Source organism: Phoca vitulina, unplaced genomic scaffold, assembly GCF_004348235.1.
Source record: "Phoca vitulina isolate PV1807 unplaced genomic scaffold, GSC_HSeal_1.0 scaffold13, whole genome shotgun sequence".
Taxonomy (NCBI): Eukaryota; Metazoa; Chordata; class Mammalia; order Carnivora; family Phocidae; genus Phoca; species Phoca vitulina.
In genome coordinates this window covers 274,639-289,577 of record NW_022589716.1, presented here as the reverse complement: position 1 = coordinate 289,577, position 14,939 = coordinate 274,639, and the positions used below count along the sequence as shown (strand labels likewise).

General features: G+C 40.3%; 2 protein-coding genes across 2 annotated transcripts in view; both read right to left on the bottom strand.

The window, feature by feature from the left end:
- Window positions 1–206: 206 nt before the first annotated feature.
- On the bottom strand, window positions 207–1,172 carry LOC116636903 (olfactory receptor-like protein OLF4). Its single transcript, XM_032412106.1, has one exon. The coding sequence runs from the start codon at window positions 1,170–1,172 to the stop codon at window positions 207–209; it is 966 nt and encodes a 321-aa protein (XP_032267997.1).
- An 11,950-nt stretch (window positions 1,173–13,122) lies between these two features.
- The window catches only part of LOC116636902 (olfactory receptor 7A17-like), a 2,568-nt gene continuing 751 nt past the window's right edge, over window positions 13,123–14,939 (bottom strand). Inside the window, exon 2 of the mRNA XM_032412105.1 lies at window positions 13,123–13,186. Within this exon, the coding sequence (XP_032267996.1) occupies window positions 13,123–13,186 (64 nt within the window). The remainder of the gene's footprint in view (window positions 13,187–14,939) is intronic.

Sequence of the window (14,939 nt, the reverse complement as noted above, 5' to 3'; positions counted from 1 at the left end):
CATTGAGACATAGGAAAATGACAAAGGGAAAATCTTTTGGATATCAGAGATATCACAAATCTTAAGAAAATGAGTTACATATATTGTACGAGACATTGAAATCAAAAACAGAGAAATTCTAGGAAATAAACTAAGGAAGCAAGTTCTACTTCCACAATATACATCAAATAATCACAACTTCTGACTCTAAGTCATTTGCTCTGCAATCATGGGCACTTCAGGCCTCGGACAATTGGCCCTTTTAGAACTGCCATCCCAGAGAATCTCATCAGAGCCCTCTTTATGTCTTTGTTCCTCAGGCTGTAGATGAAGGGGTTCAGCATGGGTGTGACCACCGTGTACATCACCGAGGCTACTGCACTTGAGTGGGAGCTCTGGGGAGCAGCAGAGCTAAGGTACACTCCTAGGCTGGTACAATAAAATAAGGAGACAACCGAGAGGTGAGATGCACAGGTGGAAAATGCTTTATACTTGCCCTGAGATGATGAGATCCCAAGTATGGAAGAAACTATCTTAGAGTAAGAGTAAAGGATCCCAGTGAGGGGAGCACCCCCCAGCAGCACAGCTGCAAAATACATCACCGTGGTATTAAGAACAGTATCAGAACAGGCAAGTTGTATCATCTGATTGAGTTCACAGAAAAAGTGGGGGATTTTCACCTCTGTACAGAAGGACAGCCACAACACCATTAAGGTTTGTAACAAAGAATTCAGGATGCTCATGATCCAGGACACCAGAACCAGCAGTCCACAGAGCTGGGGGTTCATGATGACCATGTAGTGCAGGGGGTGACAGATGGCCACAAAGCGGTCATAAGCCATCACAGTCAGGAGGAACATGTCTACTCCTGCAAAGAGTATGAAAAAATACATCTGGCTGAGGCAGCCTGCATAGTTAATGACCTTACTGTGAGTCTGGATGTTCCACAGCATCTTGGAGACGGTGGTGGAGGTAAAACAGATGTCTACAAAGGATAGGTTGGAGACGAAGAAGTACATGGGGGTGTGGAGGTGAGAGTCAGAGCTGACGGTCACAATGATGAGAAGGTTTCCAAACACAGTGATCAGGTACATGGAGAGGAAAAGCCCAAATATGAGGGGCTGCAGTTCTGGTTCCTCTGATAATCCCAGAAGAAGAAACTTTGAAATTCCTGTATTGTTTCCTGGGTCCATTGTTGGAGATGACTACCAGCACAGGGGAAAATAACATGATTAATTTTCACACAAATGGGCATTGCTCACATTGTGGAAATGCTAAAGTTTACATTTTCCATTCAAGAAACTAATTTCAATATTTTGTGAATGGATTTGGGCCCCTTGAGGGTATCCCCAGTTCCTCTCTGATTAGGAATTTCCTTCCCAACATCAGATGTTCCCCAACAGGTCAGGTATTATAAAGTTTAAATAAGAAATCATTTCACGCATTTAACGAATATATAGAGTGTCGACCACGTTTCAGAAATTCCTAGTCATAAAGTAGAGGGTGCTGAAAAGCAATAGTCCCTACAATTCAATGATGGTGATGGAAAAGAAGCAGATATAAAGATTAAATAATGGACAGATGCTATGAAAAAAAAAAAAACAGAAGCAGGTTAAAGGAGAGAGTGAATGGGGTGTTACGTTGGGTGTTCAGTCAAGACTGGATAAGAAGATGACATTTGAACAGAGACCTCATGGAAGAGAGGGTGGATGGTGGGAGGTCTTCCTGGCAGATGGAACAGCCAGTGCAAAGGCACTGAGGAAGTGCTTCTGTCAGAAAAATCAAGGCTCAGAAGGAAGCCAGTGTGTTGAGGGGAATGGACAAGAGGGAGTGATGAGAGGTGGTGGCAGTGAATTTCCTAGAACCATGTGGCCTCATAACTGCTTAAGTTCAAGACACAGGGAGTTCTTCATCCATACTATGTACCTCTTGCACTTTATGATCTGGTTGCAATACGGTCCGGTCCATTGAACATCCCTCCTCAGTATCATCTGTTGATTGAGTTTGGCCTGTGTATTGTAAGTGTCACCTTGTAAAAGAGGAGCCCATGTATCCCTGCTCGGAGGACTGCTCTCACTCATCAAGATGCCCACACGCATGTGCACACACACACACAGTGTCACATACACACAACACAGCACACCACGTCCTCCTGGTATGTGTTACTCTATGTCCTTCTCACCCCCTAACCCACCCCAACACACTATTTAGGATATGAATGCATACACATCATATTACTTTTCCCATAAGGAATGTAGAAATATTACCCAGAAATTCCTATTCATAGCTTCCCAGGGATAAATCATCTTGGGGCTCCATTTTGGAATGGCCACTTTCTGACCTGTGTGTAAGGAAACAAATAATTGTGCTCAATAGAGAGAGAGAGAGATGGAGGGAGGGAGAAATGAGATGGACATAAAGAGTAAAATGACCTAATCAGCTCATTTGTCCTGAGAGACTGTGAGGAAGGAAAGCTTCCTTGGTGCTGGTGGCATCCAATCCTGGTTTTACCCCATTTATACCCACCAAAAATAATAAAAGAGCAAAAATAAATTGCCCAAAGACAAAGGTAGTGACTTATTTATTGTGTAAAACACCTTACAGATTGAACACCACAAGAGAAAAATGAGTAAAGAGAATACACCAACACTTCACAAAATTAGGTATTTTTATTAACAGATAGCAGATAGCAGGGGAACTGTTTTTTCTGTGCCTATTGCATATTTATTTGACCCACTGATTTTTGTTTGGTTCATAGAGGATAAGGTGAGCCCCTTTATCACTTTTCTTATGTGACATCTTTTTGTGATTATTTGTCATCTTATCCTTTGGGTTTTAGTCACTTTCTTGACAAGTCCCAGGAGAACATCTACCTCTATTGGTTCTGTTCTTTTCCAATATGCGAAGACCTCCCCAGACTCTGTAAGATCCTACATACCCCGTGGCAATCTATCCTCTTACTCTGAATATTCTTCATGTGACTTATCTGAGGACATTATCTCGTACCACATTTATCTCACTGCGCTCTTGTCTGTCATTCTGATGTAAGCACCAAAGGAGCAAGAACTTCATCTGTACTGTTCATCTTTTTCTTTACGGGTGTGGATGTATATGCACTTGTATTGAAATAAGTTCAAGAAAATGAGACATTATGAAATACAGAGAATGACAGAGGAGATAAAACCAGGTTAAAGAGAGCAGGTTCAGTACAACAGTATTCCACAACACTGAAGTGAGTTTTGAGAACTAACTGAAACAGGATCTACAGGAGCAGTAAATCCACAAAAGCAACATGGATGAATAATAAAATTTCCCATGACCCTGAAATAGAAGGGTATAACATATAAAGTTATTAGAATATTCTGGCACATAGAAGATGCTCTTTTAGTATGTGTTGAATGAATCAGAAATTTGGTCTCATTATATGTTGACATTTAATACATGACAAAGATGCATTTCAATTTAGTTGGAAAAGATTGGATTGTTGAATGGAAGTTGGCACAAATAGCTTTCTATGTGCAATGAAGTGCAGTGGATCCTTATCTCACACATCTCACAAAAAATCAGGGGAAAACCTTCAGTTTAGGAGTAACCATTCCACTTTAGTTGCACATCTAGAAACCTCCATATAAAATCCACAGCTGGGCAAACCATCATAATTAAGGCAAAAAACTCAGAAGTAAGAAGATAGAAATACTTAACCAAATAAAATTTAAAACTATTTTATGGTGAACAATATCTAACTAAAAGTCAAGAGAGAAACTGATTTACAACAATTATTTGAAATGCTGATAATTATAGATAAATAGGCATATAATATGTGGACATATAATGATAATAAGCAAATATCCATGGTGATCAAATACATGAACGTTTGCTGGAGCTCATTAATAGTTTAAAAACTCAACAAGAAATCTCACACCCATCACCTGGAGAAAATACTCAAGGAGCTGTCACATTGATTGGGGTTGAAATTTTTGAACACAAAGCATAGAGGTACTTTGTAATTTTGCTATCAGAATTGTGAAGTGTTACAGTGTCTTGTGGAGGCTCTGAAGACAGTTACAAATATTTAAAAAAAAGATGTTCTTTGGGGTGCCCGGCTGGCTTAGTTGGTAGAGCATGGGACTCTCGAGCTTGGGGCTCTATGTTCAAGCCCCATGTTGGATGTAGAGATTACTTAAAAAATAAGGTATTAAAAAAAATAGAAATATTCCTCAACTCGGGATTTCTCAGTCTCTGCATAAGGACATTTGTGGTCAGATCCTTCACTGGTTCTTTGGTTGTGAAACATAGTTTTAACTATTTAAAAATATTTTGTAGCATTGATATATTGTAATTTAATGAGAAAAAAATAAGAAAGATCATCAGAAGTGTAAATGGCTCAGCCACACCATGAAATGTCATGTAGGCGATGAAATAATGACAGCATTACACGAGTTGAGTAGAAGGACATGTAGAAGGTACTCCTGAGTCAGAAGGACTGAGGAAGAAAAGCTAGAAAGAAAGGTTGTACCAGAACATACAGGATACTTAGAATATGCATAGGTGTCTTTCTATGCATATGAGCTGAAAGGGTGTGAATGTGTATGTCTGCAGAGCACATTATAGTTTTAAAAAACAAAGACATTTGAAAGAAAGAACAGTGGAAATGCACTTAGGTTAAGCAGAATGGCTCAAAACAACTGTCTGAAACCAAATGGAAGGAAGTCCCAAAACCAACTTCTGTACAAAGAGGTTTAAAAGAGTAATAATTAAATGAAATTGACAATGGTACAAATCTAAATTAAAGTGCCATGGATTTGGGAATAAAAGAATATGAAAAAGTCTTTTAAGGTGGAGAGAAAGCAGTATCTAAAGTTTTAGTATCGTGTAACATAAAGATATATTGGACAAGATTGCTTATGGAAGGAAAGTGATTTTTCTTCAAACATAAAGAATCCCTTTCAAGTGATGGCATTTCTATTTTAGAAAAAGATCCAATAATAAAAGGCCAAAAGGAGCAATAAGGAATACAGAATTGAATACTAGTTGAAAATATGTATAGAGGGTGATTTGTGAGCAATAAGTATGAAGAAGGTCATTCACTTCCATTTTGAATGTAAGTATTCACCAGTGAAATATATTAAGGTGACAGATTAATTCTTTCAGAAAAAAGAGAAAAGAAAGAAAGAAAGAAAGAAAGAAAGAAAGAAAGAAAGAAAGAAAGAAAGAAAGAAAGAAAGAAAGAAAGAAAAAGAAAACAGAAAGGAAGGAAGGAAGGGAGCCTAGAAAAAGCAGTGAGGAAATATATTATGACTAACTCACAGACTTTACCACACAGAATTTATACACTCTCACACATTCTACACAAATACATCTATACATACATAAAAAAGCAAAATGGCAAGTAGCTAAATTGGTGAAATAAACAGCAATTCTTTCCTGAAAGATCACAAACAAACAAACAAACAAACAAAAAAAACCCAGGAATAAAACCACTCTGACCCCACTATGCAAACACCAAGGACTCCCACAGACAATTTTCAACAGAGAAAGTGGGTGGCTAGCTAAGCCAGGACATATTCAGGCTCACAGGTAATGAGGTAATTCTCAAGGAAGCTCATTAGCAGACCCTTTTTCACATAATCCGTGTAAAAAATTTCACTTGAATACTCAAGAGAGAGGAGGTACTTTGATTGTATGTTTCATATACTGCTCTTGCATAGATGTACCTGGGAGAATTCTTTCATCTGGATTTTTCTCTTCAGTATGGAAATACAGTCTAATAAGTCCCATCTTAAAAGAAAAAAGACATGTCCTCACTTCACTGTATATCCCTCCACAGCTAATACTTGACTTTTCTACTCTGGTTAATTGCAAAGATCCCTGGTCTCATGTCCTACTTTTATGCATCCTGTTCCCTGTCTGATTGGGTTTCCATTATTATGATTTAGTTGTTAACACTGAACCTTGTAATTATGAATACAATATCCATTTCTATATTTAGCATCATAAATACATAAATGAATCAATCAATGAATTTCTTAATCAATCCAGCAAACAGCCACAGCAAACTCTCAGCTCTGGGCTAGGCCGGATTGGCCCTCAGGTGACATCAGCTAAATGATCTTGACTTTCATTCTCTTGACCTTCTCCTGCAGCCCCTACTGGGCAGTAAAACTCATCTAGATGGGGTCTCACAGAGGAAGGTCTCTATGTGGAAATCAAATACCTGTCTGGTTGGTAGATGATGGAGGATGAAGATCTGTCCCCCGACAAGAGAGCAGGAAGTGGTCAAACTCCAGTACCCCATCCAGACTTAGGACTGCACAAGAAACAACCAGGTCTTGTTCATCCCAAGGTTGCCCACACTGCAGGACTGCAGCCAAGGAGGTATTTACAGCTGCTTTGGTCTGCTCATTATGCACATCTCCCTCTTGTTCCTCCCAGCTTTAGGCACATGATTTCCCTGTGGGACACTAGTGTGGACAGGAAAGACATTTTTCCTACTGAATTTCTGTTCCTAAGAGACTGGGTGATAGGCCAGGTGAAGTCAGTTTTTCTTACTCTTTTTCTATGACCTCTGCCTTTCAGAGATCTAAACTCCCAGCACCATATCCCACTCCTGAGTAACGTTTTCTCCTGTTTAAGGAGGAATCGGTCCTGACTAGGTCCCTTGGGTCCTTCAAAGCTTTGGCTTGTGGTGGAGACACAATCCCTGATATCTCTAGAATGTTACTTTTCCCTTTTTCAACAAAGATGATGTTTGTTCCTTTAATAGAAAACCCTGGGCCCTACACTCCTTGGCTTCATGACAATTTTGCCAAAACAATTAGGAATTTCACACTTCTATCACAAGTTCAGGCTATGACTTAAAATGTCACTACAAAATATTTGCTAATTATAAGATATATATTGAGATATTTTATGCACTATAATCTGAGTTTAGCACCTTATAGGAATTGCCTGATTTAATTTTTATAGAAGTCCATTCTGTGAGGAAACACTATTTTGAACCTCTTTCCCTATGGAGAAATGGGGTTTGAAGAATTTAGTGATCTTCTCAAAGTTATCATTGCAGAAAGGGATGGGTGTTGACTGCATTCTCTCAGGATGCTCCCAGTTTTCAAACTCTGTGCCAGTGGTCCCAACCATACATGGTACTTTTCCCCTGGGCATATGTGGCAACGTCTGAGGGATGCTGCTAAACACTTCCAATGAGCAGGACAGCTCCCCCCAAAAATAATGACCCTGCCTCAAAGGTCAAATTGAGAATGTGAGAAACGTACTCTAGACCAGCACTTCTCCAACTTCAAAGTGCCTGTGAATCACTTAGGATTCTAGCTTACTTGCAGATTCTGCTTTATCAGGTGCTGGTGGGCCCAGGAGTTCAGCATTTCTAACAAGCCCTGGAGTGATGCTGATGCTGCAGCTTGTGGTCTGTGGACCACTCTTTGAGTAGCAAGGCTGTCGTCCTGTGATAGAGTAAGGTGCAGGTGTCGTAGGTGTTCTTCACACACACAAAAAAAACCAAAAAACATTTTTGCAAAAAATTTTGAATGACTAGTAGTATATCCAGTCATTCTAGGGGCTGTGATAAATTCTGTGTTTGTTTCTTTTATATAAGGACCCTTGTGTGGTACACAAAAAAAATACTTTTGGAAAAGACTTTCTAGTAGGCAGAAAAAGAGCCTCTTTAACTTGTCTACATTCTAGTACCTAGAAACTTCGAATATGTTATTCTTTATAGGAAGAGGGAGGTTAAGGTAGCAAATGGAACAAGGCCGCTAAGCAGCTGACCTTAAATTAAGATTGGCCAAGATTATGCAGGTGGAACTAAGGTAATCACCATGGTCCTCTGAATGTGGGAAAGGCAGGCAGAAGAGTTGGATCCGAGAGATATGTGAAGATGCCACGTCACTGATTTTGAAGATGGAGAAAGGGCAATGAGCCAAATAATGCTTGTTGTCACTAGAAACTTCAATTGGAAAAAAAAAAAAGTCTCTCCTGCAGCATCCAGAAGGAACCAGGTGCTGCAGATAACTTGATTTTAACCTACTGAGACTTACTTCAGGCTTCTGACCTCCAAAGGAGTAAGAGCCTAAATTTCTTTGAAGCCTCTAGTGTGGTAATTTGTTAAAGCAGAAATAGGAATGTAAAATAGACATCGATCCAATAAAATTGTTTTGGAGTAAAGCAAATTTTGGTTTCTCAATTAATTCATTTCTTTACTCTTGGGTAAGGGTGTTTTGGATTGAAATCCAACCTTAGCTGGAAGAAAAAAAAGAATAAAGTCATTTTGAAGCTTCTGTTCCATTGCTGAAATGGAATGGAAAAAGTGTGATTTACTTACTTTATGTATTTATTTAAAAAAGTGGTGGAAATTTTAAACTGGTAGCCAAGGGATTACTGTGAATTTGCTGTCAGGAAAGTAAGTGTTACAAGGTTGAAGGCAGAACATGAAGGCAGCTGTGTTCCAAATACTGATATTCTTTAAGTCAGGGTTTCTCTGTCTCCTCAACATGGACATTCTGGTCACAGCCTGCCCTGGGGTGGGGTGTGTCCTGTGCATTGTAGGGTGTTTAGAGCATCTCTGGCCTCCACGCATCCCTCTCCAGTGTTACAGGCAAAGCTGGCTCTAGGCAGTGATCAGTGACCCCCCCAGGGGACCAAATCACATCCAGTTAGAACCACACATTGAGTGTAACAATCTCAAACTATTTTTTCCAGCATTGTTATAATAGCAATTTAATGATAAAGAATATGAAAAACCATTGAAAATGTGAGTAGCAGTTACTCTGTGATATTGATATTAGCACTAATAATACATTAATTATTTAATCAAGCAAACAAACACAAGGATCTCCTGCTCTGGGCTAAGTTGAATTGGCTCTCACATGGTGATGGGTCAATGTTCTTGGCTTCCAGTCTCTCTGACCGTGTCATCCATGGTCCACTGGGGTGTTGGACTCACCTGGCTGGGGTGTCTGGCAGGAAGACGTCCTTGTAGATGTTTGAATTCCTCCCTGGACAGCAAATGATAGGGACTAAAGCTCTGTCCTCAGCTTCCTGAGACAGCAGGAAGGAGTGAAGCATTGGCCTCCAGCCAGAATTAGGACTCAGAACAAACAGACAAGAAACATGGCCCTTCCCATCCAAGGTTGTACAGAGTGATGGACTGGAAATGAGGAGGTATTTACAGCTCCCTGCGTCTGCTCCTTAGGCACATTTGGCTCTTGTGACTCCAGCCTCTAAGCACATGATTCCCAAGTGGAAAAGTCCTCTGGACAGAAAGGATGTTTTCCTAATGAATCTGTTCCCAAAAGACTAGGTTAGAGATTAAGTGAATCCAGTTCTTTTGTTTTACTCCTTTTCCTTGACCTTGCCCCCTTCCTGATGTATAAATCTCCTAGCACTTTATCTAAGCTTTGAGTTATAATTTTCTCCAAGTCTACAATGGACCGAGGCACAAACTTGGGTTAGGTGTCTTTATCTTCAAAGCATTGACATGTGGTGGGGACCCAGCCCTGCTGTCTCCAGACAGGGTCTATTATTCTATTCAATAAGGTGGACAAGTGGGTTCTTCTGATAATAAACCTTGGCCACTATAGACATTGGCTTCAAGACACGTTTGCCATTACAATTAGGAATTTCTTACTTTTTTTTTTTTAGATTTTTTATTTTATGTATTTATTTGTCAGAGAGAGAGAGAGAGAACAAGCACAAGCAGGGGGAGCATCAGGCAGAGGAAGAGGGAGAAGCAGGCTCCCCACTGAGCAGGGAGCCTGATGTGGGACTCGATCCCAGGACCCTGGGATCATGACCTGAGCCGAAGGCAGACACTTAACTGACTGAGCCACCCAGGCATCCCAGGAATTTTTTACTTAATCACAAGTTAAAAGCTGTCCCTTGTTATAAAAAATGTTAATTATAATAGATGTATTTAGATCTTTTTATGTACTATAATGTGAGCTTATCATATCATAGGGATTTTTGATTTAATATTTATAAACATCTTATCCCTGAGGAAGTACATTTATGAACTCCAATCTATATTGTAGAAATGGTCCTTGGTGGTGTGTTGTGATCTGTCCACATTTAATATCCAAGTATGTGTTTGTCCTTGAGTGTCATGCTGTCAGGACGCTTCTAGTTCTCAAGCTCTGGGGCAGTGGTTCTCAACCAGAAATGAATTTTCCCTGGTGAATGTTTGGTAATGTCTGAAGGGAAGCTGCTAAACGCTTATAAAACAAAGGAAAGCATCCCTACAATATTATTATCCTGGCCCAAATGTCAACCACAGAAGGTTGAAATCTCTCTAGACCAGCATCTCTCCAACTCAATGTGCATTTGAAACAACCCGGATCCCAGGACAAATAGAGGATCTGATCACAGGTCCTGGGTGGCCCAGAGACTCTGCATTTCTGGCGAGCTCCCGGGTGATGCTGATGTGCGGGTCCTGGTCTGTGTTCCTGTGTAAGAGATAGGTGTAGGGGTGTTGTTGCAGGGTTGCAGGGTTCTTGTCTCACGGAGTCGAAGAATGAATCTCGCGGACACAAAAGGTTGAAGTGAAGTGAAAATTTATTAAGTGAAGGTGAGAACACAAAGGAAAGGAAAAAAACAGCTCTCGAGTGAGAGGGGTTCTGAATGGGTTGCCACGAAGGGCGTTTATGGTCTGTCTTTTATAGGAAAGTGACCAGGGAACATGGTAAGCATCTCATCGATAGCATTTAGGACAAACAAAGTGGATTTATAACTATCATGTCAATATATCATTTATATTTAGGACAAACAAGCTGCATTCCTTATGTTCCCTTTCTTTGGGTAATATCTCATCTATAACAGCTCTCCCCATCTGGGATTTCTGTGAGCCTGGTCACATAGTCCCTGGTGTGAGCCTAGTCGCATAACCCCCTACATCTCTGTCCCTACATAGCCCCATCTGTCCCTTACTCAGTTTTAAGTCTTCTGTACCAAATACATGTAATCTTGAAGGAATAGTATACGATGGGGGATCGTCAAGCCCAACAGTCAAGAGAGAGTTCTTGAAAGTTTCACAGTGCAAAAATGTGATTTTCATTACAGCATGGGGACAGGACCTGTGGACAGAAGAGAAGCACTGGGATTGTGAGGAGTGACTGATTCTATACTTTTTAGTTAGTGGGGGTTAGGAATAGCATAAGTCTCTAAGGATTTGGAAGCAAGGCTTTCAGGACCTTGAGGGGCTAGCATGCTGTTAAGTTGACATTAGTCTTTAATAAAACAAAACATTAGGCATTAAGGCATCCATGAGTTCCTTGAATGTCAAGTTCTGCATGTTTAGGGTATCTATCAGTCGGCTGCAAGCCAAAAAGAGATTTAATTTAAGCTACACTTCTCTTGCCTTTGTTTCCCTCATCCGTGTATTCATTCATTCATAAGGCTGTGTAAATTCCGCGTTTATTGCTTTTACGGGTGACACAAAATAATACACTTCTGAAAAAGACGTAGTAGGTAGAATAAGGCCCTCCCGAATATGTCACAACCTAATCCCCAGTACCTTCAATGTGTTATTTGTTGTAGCAAAGAAGGCTAAGACGGTAGATTGAACAGGGTTGCTAATCAGCTACCATTAAGATAAAGAGATTAGCTATGATTGTCCAGATGGGGCTAAGGTAATCACAACAGTCCTCCAAATGTTGACAAGGGAGACAAAGAGTTAGTGTCAGAAAGACTTTGAAAATGCTGCCCTGCTGGTTCTGAAGGTGGAGGAAGACCCATGAGCCCAGGAATGCAGGTGGCCAGCAAGAGAGACTAGAATTGGAAAAGAAACAGATTTTCCCTTGAGCCTCTAGAAGGAACTCAACCCTGCAGACATGTTGCTATTGGTCCGATGAGACTCCTTCAAAGCTTCTGACCCCAGAACTGCAAGAGCAAGTATGTGTTTGTTTTAAGCAACTAGTGTGGGGATATTTTACAGCAGTGGGAGGAATGTCATATGGACAGAGTCATAAAATTATTTGAGGGAACTGAGTTTAAGTCTTCTAATTCATTCATCAGCTTCCTTTGGATAAGGGCAATTTGCATTTAAAGAACCCACATTAAGGAGTGCCTTGGTGGCTCAATAGTTTAAGCATCTGTCTTCAGCTGAGGTCATGATCTCTGTGTGTCCTGGAATGAAGCCCGCATGGGGCCACCTGCTGCTGGGGGAGTCTGCTTTTCCCTCTCCCTCTGCCCCTCCCTCCTGCTCATGCTCTCTCTCTCAAATAAATAAATGAAAATTAAAATAAAGAAAGAAAGAAAGAACCCACATTAAGTAGAAAAAATTTAACTCGATTTGGAGATATTCTCCTCCATCAGCTGGTACAGTGAATTCCTCCAGGCATAAATGTGCCTGTGGTCTGACTCTGAGGCCTTTGAGGCAGTGATATAGGAAAGGAACTCACGGTCAAAATTAAGGTAATCCATTGTAATTTACAATTTTGTGTCTATATTTCTGCATCCTTTTATTTCATGTTGATTCAATCATTCATTCTTTTCAGTGTTATCCTCTCCAACTCTCCCTCAAGTTTCCTTTCATCAAAAAAGATGAAATCAGAGATCATCTGTGTGTGTACACACGTGGGGAGTGGGCTTATTTGAAAGAAAAATGTATACACACACACACAAGATACAACCACTAAACTAGAATATTTCCTTTGGAGTAAAAAATTAATTTCCACGTATTTCATTCTTTTCTTACAGCATTCATATGAACTTACGTTCAGTATTCCACACGGCCTTCAGAAATAAGGAAAGAGCCTCAGGGAGCTGAAATTTTGTAACAATTAGTTAACACAGCAATTAAAGCTGATGTAACAGTCTTAAATCATACACAAATGGAAACTTGCACCATGTGCTCTTCATTTTCATGATGCTCCTTTAATTCAACAAAATGTATTCTTTCAATGTGGAGTTTATTATATGTCATTATAATTTGACAATTGAATTAAGTGGGAAAATGTCTATGGTGTGAGGCCAAGGGTAGGATCTAGCGCACAGTAGCTGACTCTCCACTGAAGGTTTGCAAGATAGCTCTTCTAAAAGGGAAGGAAAGCACGTGTTAATTATGGAAGCAGGAACAGTGCGATGAAATTTAAAGAATTCACATAAGTTCATTTAATTTCTAAATAGGAGAATACCTTACATATAGAAATGTAGTAACAAGACCATGAATTGGCTGAGACAGAAGAACACTACAACCACACACAGCATCATGGATGAGCCTTAGAAACACAACAGAGATTCACAACTGGCTCCAGACCCATGAGGAGCCCAGCAGAGTTCAGAAATGCTTCCCAGAATATAATGTCATTTGATCATAAAGGGATTACCGATGAGAAGAATAGAGGCAAGAGAAATGCAGCTAGAAGTCAATCTCCTTAAAACCTGCAGCCCCTGATAAATCCTTGAGACATGCAGAGGATGACATTCCTCCAGGAACTCATGGCTGCGTTAATGTTGATGTTTTATTAGAGGCGAAAAAAGAAGCTTATCTTGACAATAATCAGAACTCCAAGAACCTGTAAACCTCACGTTCAGCATACAGAAATTCCTTAGAAACTTACATTATCTCTACCCCCTCCCGCCACAAATTTAAAAGTACAGAATCAGCTACTCCTCACAATTCCAGGGTAGCTCTTTCTGACCCCAAGTCCTGTCCCCGTGCTATTATCAAAGTACCTTTTGTACCAAAAAAATCTCAAAAATTCTTTCTTTCTTTCTTTTTTTTTTTAGATTTTATTTATTATTTTTTTGGCGGAGAGAGACACAGCGAGAGAGGGAACACAAGCAGGGGGTGTGGGAGAGGGAGAAGCAGGCTTCCCGCCGAGCAGGGAGCCCTATGCAGGGCTCGATCCCAGGACCCTGGGATCATGACCTGAGCCGAAGGCAGACGCTTAACGACTGAGCCACCCAGGCGTCCCGCAACAATTCTTTCTTGATCATTGTGTTCGGCCGCCCTGCATCAGTATAATATCCCATTTGACAAGGACAGCCTGTGATACAGCAAGAGCTGACTGACACAATAATCCGAGTGAACAGACATGAGGCAATTAGAACATGTGCTGTTTTTTGTTTGTGGAATATGATGTGACAAATGAGGAGAGCAGTCATGATCTTTCTGTTATTCAAGTTTATTTCTGATGACTTTATGAATAAGTGACTATATGTGGGCTTCATTCCAGATCACTGGAAGAGCCTGAAGGACATGCATGTTTGTGCAGAAGAACTGGTGACCCTGAACCACACGACTGGCAGGACATCCACTTATCTGTGAAGCGTCCTCTGATCCTGCAGGGGGAAGACATTTCTGAAAGGTGGGAGGTACGAAATGGGTGATGCTGGTATTGTTCATTCGCCATCCCTTAGAATCTGTGACAAATATTAGGGCAGGGAGTTATTTTGTGTAACAATAGAGAGAGTCATATTAGCAGGTGGGTTTGGAAGATATCAAGTAAAAACAGGAAGATAATTCGGTGATAAAATATATAAGATACGAACCAACCCTTCACCTCAATGAATAAACCCCCTCAGTTGTGGACACTGAACTTCTATGCTTCAGTAAATATATGCACAGCCTGAACTGTGATATAAATAAAGGAAAACAGAAAAAAAAAAAGAAATATTTTGTGTAGTAACAAAATGCATGTTTTGAAATTTTGCATCATCATATTTATGATTATCCTGACACTAAGAATATACCTGGTCAATGTATTTGTTCAAATTTGTCTTTCCATGTAGACTGCACTGGGAGGTGTATGTTTGCTAATCAGTGTTTGCCAAAGGCTACGGTAGGCTTCCTGGACAGGGAGCTGAATCACAGAATAAAAGCAGTTCAGAAACACAGGAACATGTTTCCAGAGTAACTGCCTGACATTAAGCATTTTGATTGTAATGTAATTACCTGACATTAAGCTTTTGATCTCTGAGGCATGCATTTCTAAGGCAGTCAGGTTGAG